This window comes from Camelina sativa, chromosome 11 (genome assembly GCF_000633955.1).
Source record: "Camelina sativa cultivar DH55 chromosome 11, Cs, whole genome shotgun sequence".
Taxonomy (NCBI): domain Eukaryota; kingdom Viridiplantae; phylum Streptophyta; class Magnoliopsida; order Brassicales; family Brassicaceae; genus Camelina; species Camelina sativa.
In genome coordinates this window covers 6,970,805-6,976,945 of record NC_025695.1, presented here as the reverse complement: position 1 = coordinate 6,976,945, position 6,141 = coordinate 6,970,805, and the positions used below count along the sequence as shown (strand labels likewise).

Sequence of the window (6,141 nt, the reverse complement as noted above, 5' to 3'; positions counted from 1 at the left end):
ATTGGATACCTACGTATATAATTTAACACCATCACCATTTGAAAAACATTAACCTTAACTTTGTTTTTTGAAAACCACACAGAGAAGAAAAAGTCAGACCAAGCAACAGCCATCCAACTAGCAGGAGACAGATCAACACTCCTCAATGACCATAACCCTGCATGTCTTTCTCCCAATTCTTTGATCTGAAAGCAGACAAAGACTTCGTATAACATTTTAAAAATGATCAAGAAAGTACTTAAAGAATCAACTCCAAGAATGGTGAAAAAAGCAAAACCTTATCCATGAGAGGGACTCTGGAGTAAGGTGTACATCTCTCGAAATGCTGCAAGTAAGAGTAACCAAGGCGATCAAGAGGTTCTTGATGATCAAATCCTTCCTCTGAAGAAGAACTTCCTTCCCATCTCCACTCCTCGCTACATGTCTCGCTCCCTGAATCCCCAGATTCTGTCTCCTCCCTCAATCATCATTTCATCGCAGCAACATTTTAGATTCATAAAAACTTGTTTTATGTTTCTGAAAATGGCATAAAATGATCATTACCTTAAAGCATTGAGAACAGAATGAGAGGTGAAAATCTGGATTGCAGAGAGGTAAGGAACATAGTACTGGACCAATGTCTCGTCCGTTTCCGAGACAATGGGGACACCTGCACCGTAAGCGCTCCACTCGTCGAAACAATCCCAGAAGTCGCTCAACCTGAAGTACTCCACGCTCTCGCTCTCCAACGGGTACCACAGAGGATTCAGGTTCTTGATCTGTGTCTGCCAAACTCAAACACACAATGTCAGATCTTTCAGAGAATTGTTTGAAGAAGAAGAAGAAGAAAAAAGTGTGAACCTTTGGGAGGGAACGAGAAGGGACGATAGGTGTAGTGCAGCGTAAGAATCGGTCTAGGTTGGATTCATTAAAACCCATTATGATCCAAGAAAAGAACCAAAACTCTACCCACAAAAAAACAGAGAAGAGAAGGAGAGAGAGGAGAGAGTTTTGCGGGATTCTCTTTCTCTGTACGTATCAAAGAGCTCAGTTTTCGGACAAAATATGTTTGCTTTATTAGACAAGCATTTGAGACTTTCACGGCAATGTCAGAAACCGAGAGATCCCGCAAAAGACTGAACGAAAAGAGAGAAAAACTTTTTATGAAAACACCAACGGGACTCTGTTTTGAGAAATGGTCAAAGAAGTAAATGTATCTACTTTGAGAGAAAAAATAGAGTTGGGAAATAGGTTTAATATATAGAAAGCCAAAACTCCATGTGACCCATTCTTCTAAGGCAGGAGATTATTGGTAGATTCACCTGTCCTTCTCACAACTCTCCACCTTCTCCATTTATTTTCATTTCATTTAAATATGTTCGTTTCTCTAACTTTGTCGGATGAGATATTGAGTTTTGTTCCGGTGACTAAAACAGAGCGAGATCCCTAATAAAGTCTCCTTCTTTAGGACACATCTTCAAACTCGATCGATCACATAACAATACTTAAGGAAAAACAAAGAAACAAGGTCATTGACTCATTCAAGTCCTTTTTTATATAATTCATAATGGTGTTAAAAGAATCATTAACATAAAAAAAGGACATGTGTGACAAGATCAGTCGGCAAATGCTGTAAACCAAACAATTGGTTAAAACCAAATACTTAACAATACAAGTTTGACACATTCAAATAGCAAGGACATGGGGATAATTAAAGGTACGGATAAGACTCTTTGACTTTTGGTGAGTTTTCTTTCTACTTCTATTAACAACTGTAAATTAATAATCCGTACGTAAATGTAATAAACAAAAACATAAAGAAGAAAAAAAGATTTAATCCGAGAAGAAAACTATAGAAGAGGTCAAAGTAGTTGAAGGTTGCATTTCTTTTACCAACTTTGAATGAACCAAAGAAAAAGAAAAGAGATCAAACTCTTTCAAAGTGGAAGCCGTCCTCTCGCTGACTCCTTCTTCGGTTATTTTTTTTTTTGTATGTGAAATCCAAATAACTCTGCAGAGAGAGAAGACAGCGACCTGGTTGCACTTGCACACAGTTTAATAGCCCATCATAGTTTGGGTTTACACAACCAAAAATTACTAATTTAGGCATTTGTGGGGAATGGGGTGACTGATCATTCATCATGCACTTAACTCACCGCCAATACTAAAGATGCCACCAGACTTTTTATGCCCTCTCTTTAGCAAGTAAAGCACTTGCTTTATTGTTCGTTTAATGTACCCATAATTAGCTTGAACCAGTTCACTCTAGTCTATAATATTACACACAACTCTCTCTTCCTTCTTCCCTCCACAAACCAAACATTGAAGCTCTTCTTACCTTTATCATCCACTAACACAACACAATGGCTTATACTCTGAAAACACTGACAGCCACAATTGTTCTGGTAAGCCTGCTTCTTGGAAGTACAGAGCAAGTGAGCGGAACGCGTTACATTTCCAATTCCCCCGCTCCCAGTGAGAGCAAACATTCAGACTTTCTAGTGAACATGGTGCCCCAACCATCTGGTATCGTTCCTGGTTTTGGAAGGTTCTTGCTGCCTCCCACACCTAAGCTACCGTTCCTTCCTTACAAAGATCCCCTTGCTGCTGCCCCAGTCACCTCTTATCCAACTCCTCCTAGTCGTTTTGCCTCAAACACTGGATATAAATCTCGCAGTCCGAGTTCAATAGAAGATCAAGTTCCACCAGTGCCTCAACCATGAGTTTTTCTTCAACCTGTCACAAATAAGCATCTGCTAGATACCTTCTTCTGGTATACATTACAAATCTACTATTCATCTCTCTCTTTTTATACTTAAGAAAGAAAGAAATAATGTATTGACTATTGAATGAACTCCAGAGCTTTTGCTCATATACTATCTAAAAATAATGAGATAATTACAAAATAAAACGTAATGACTCCACATTGCTGCAAATTTTTTTGAGTCAGAAACGAATACGATCCAGAAGACTCCTTATATGAGGATACAGTCAGTCTCTCTAATCAAACCGTTCTTGTTACAAAATTTGTTTTCTAACGATCAAGGTTGATTCAAAAGTAACAAACAAAAAATTCCTTTAGCAGAGTGTAAAGATTTGTCAGTTGATGAAAGAAGAGATGAAAATCACAAAAATCATCTCAGCATTTACCAAAAACCAATGACAACTGCAACCAAAAAAATGTAATACTCTGACAACAAAACAAGACAATGAGATTATGGACAGAGGGATGCGAAATTTAAGTTTCCCTGTTCATAGCGTCAAACCAAAATTGCGATGATGTAATTACAATGTGATAAGAAAAAGATCACCATGAATAACAAAAAAACCAAAGGCGATGAAAGGGTTGGTTCTCACGCACCCAATACCTTGAAGATGATGAAACAAAGAAAGCAGAAAAATATAAAGAGGAAAAGGTAATCAACGAACACGAAGAAGTTCGTGGATCCATGGTTTCGGTTTTTCATCTTCATCTTCTTCTTCTTCTCCTCTATCTCATCCTCATCAATGGGCACAATCTTCGCCATTGTCCGATCAAGTTTTTCGCGGGATTCCGAGAGATTTGCTCTGCTCTCCTTATGCGATCGATTTCGTCCGTCGCTCGTGTTTTTTATTTATAACTTGAGCAAGATAGGCCCATTTAGAGAAGGCCCATCAAAGAATAAAAGCCCTAAATACGAAGGTAGTAAGAATGTTGAGTGTTGTTGTTGACTAGTCAAACTAATAGTAATGTGAACTTTGGCAATAATCTTCTTTCGAATTTCTTCCTCTGTTTTCACTAGCTTAGTAGTCTCTCATTCATTCAAGTTTAAAAATGAGCGGCGGATACGACCATCGTAGGTTTGGAACGGAGGCTCCTTTAGCGGCGGAGGGAGAAGGAGGAGAAGGACCTTTTAAGAGATCGGTGAGTGCTTTACCGTTTTGTTTGGTAGCAACCGCAGTTTTAATCTGTCTCTTCGTCTTAATGGCTATCTTCGAGAAGTTTGTTTTCTTTAAGCAAACTCCTCCATTACCACCTCTCGACTCAAAGCTTCCTCCTTTTGCTTCCCCCAAGGTTCATCACTCTTTTGCTCTCTACACTTTTTTTGCCTACGTTCTTGGTTGTGTTGATTCTCTTTACTCAAGATTATTCGTTTTGTCCTTGCATCTAATGAGGTGATCATTCCAAATATTATGATCATAACTATGTTATTGTTTTGTTAAGCGGTGAGACTGAGATAAAAACAAACTTGCCGATGCATAGAATAAGTTCGATGAACTCTGTAGGTAGTCAGGATTTGGTTGATTAGTGTGTTGAAATGTAAATGACGATTTATTTAGCAGGGTTTATGCTGGAGGAGGAAGCTCTTTTTTGTCGTATCTTTTAAAAATATTGCAAAGTCCAAAAAAGGATTACATTAAATGTATAATTATTCTATGGGGATACAAAACCCCTTGATTCATGCAACGAGGTTTGAATATATATTCACGCAGAGGAGGAAATAAGATACTAGTAGCAATATGTTAAGAGGATTTGTCTACACACTAGTTGTCTTTTGTGTGGGATGATGATGTCATGTAGTATTATAATCTTTTGTGTTTTTGTATGTATATGTAGATGGATGTATGTAAGAGAGAGATATCAGTATTGATGCCTGGAGAAGATGTCCCAACGTTCATTGCTAAGCCATGTCCTCAGTACTACTCCTCATCATCATCAAGCAGCTCTTTCTCAAAACCTTCTTGAATTTTTTTTACCATTAGTGGTTACTCTTATTAGGACTTTATTATTTTCTTTATGAAGCCTAAAAGAAAAAGAAAAAAAGACAAGTCTTTATGTAGTCGAGTGAGTGATAAACAGAACAGTGTTCTTTGTCTCTGTGTCTGCTTATCCCAGAGCAAAAAGAGCAGCAATCTCCATAAAAATAAAGCCATGGAATTTGTGAAGCGTTGTTGCGTAGGCTTCCCCTTTTACTTTTTACTAGTCAATGAACAATAAACAAACAAAAAAAGGAAAAGATCCGCAAAAGATTTGGTTATATGATACATTCCGCAATTTACAAATCAAAACAGGGAAAGAAAAAAAAAAACTAAGATCAAATCAATCACATCAGAGTTAAATGATGAACGTAGTGAGAAGAGATTCATCAGAGAAAGATGAAGCATTCCATTGACACTTCAGGGTCTTTCACAGCTTCTCCATCTTCTTCCTTCTTTACCTCAACTTCTTCCTTCTTCACCTCTGTTGTTGCTCCGTCTTTCTCCGGAGCTTTTTCTCGCTTTTTCATGGGGCTTCTCCTTGCGGCACTCGGGCCACGAGTGGCTGGAGACTGTGAGCGGCGTCTCGGGTTATCGGATAACCCGCTCCGTGGGAGTGGACCCGAATCCGCATTCCGCCGGTTGTGAGTAGGGTTAGGTTGACGAGACTGTCTCTCTCGGACTAACCTAGGACGGAGCTGTTTCCCACCCTGAGGAGAATGTCTATCTCCTGGAGATCTGAGGACTCTGTCAGGCCTGTTGCGGCGAGAGGTGGAAGAAGAAGGAGGAGGAAGAGGACGGTGGGGTTTGCTGAGAGCGTCGTCTTCGAGGATAGAAGCAGCTGTAGCAGTAGTAGCGGTTGAGTAGCTGTGAGAGACAGAGACGCTGCAAATGTCTGACTTGCTTTGAGAGATCTCCGGAGCTGGAGGAGGTGAGAGAGGATGAGGAACTTGAGGCTCTGAATCTGAGATTACTTCGGGTGCGGAGGGAACGATGTCCGGGACTTGGACAGGGACGGAGATTGGTAAGGGTACGGAGACTGATACTGACTGAACCACGACTTCTTTCACGGATTCTTCTTCAATGGGTGGAGGAATCTGAGCGGCGGCAGCGGCGGCGACTGGTGGTGGAGCTGTGACTTTTCCGGCACTAAAGCAGCATCCCATTTTTTCTTACTACACTTATTTAGTAATTAATGAAATGTCTCTCTCTCTCTCTTCTTCTTTCACTACTAAACTCTTACTTTACTTACTCTCTCGAGATGTAAATACTGGTTATTCTTAATGGGCCTATTTTTATTATGGCGGCCCATACTTACTCTGGGATCCATTATGCTTTTTCAAGTGTTATTTCCTTTTTAATTATATTTTAAGCCGCAACATTTTATAAGATTTTAGTATCTGAATCAGCTCTGACCCATCATTA

The 6,141-nt window shown here is 39.5% G+C and overlaps 4 protein-coding genes across 4 annotated transcripts; 2 read left to right on the top strand and 2 right to left on the bottom strand.

Moving 5' to 3' along the window:
• LOC109127236 lies at window positions 6–1,416 on the bottom strand (the record flags this gene model as incomplete). Its single annotated transcript, XM_019231779.1, has 4 exons — window positions 841–1,416; window positions 544–764; window positions 278–458; window positions 6–185 (listed from the first exon to the last, which is right to left on the bottom strand). Coding segments are annotated over exons 1-4 (660 nt in total), but the record flags the coding sequence as incomplete, so codon positions are not given.
• Window positions 2,255–2,919, top strand: LOC104722093 (putative cell wall protein). Its single transcript, XM_010440198.2, has one exon. It carries the CDS (start codon window positions 2,343–2,345, stop codon window positions 2,700–2,702), a length of 360 nt encoding a protein of 119 aa, XP_010438500.1. The 5' UTR covers window positions 2,255–2,342; the 3' UTR covers window positions 2,703–2,919.
• LOC104727705 lies at window positions 3,292–4,902 on the top strand. Its single transcript, XM_010446788.1, has 3 exons — window positions 3,292–3,324; window positions 3,770–4,033; window positions 4,577–4,902. Exons 1-3 carry the CDS (start codon window positions 3,292–3,294, stop codon window positions 4,703–4,705), a joined length of 426 nt encoding a protein of 141 aa, XP_010445090.1. The 3' UTR covers window positions 4,706–4,902.
• Window positions 4,977–6,049, bottom strand: LOC104722088 (proline-rich receptor-like protein kinase PERK9). Its single transcript, XM_010440195.2, has one exon. The coding sequence runs from the start codon at window positions 5,880–5,882 to the stop codon at window positions 5,106–5,108; it is 777 nt and encodes a 258-aa protein (XP_010438497.1). The 5' UTR covers window positions 5,883–6,049; the 3' UTR covers window positions 4,977–5,105.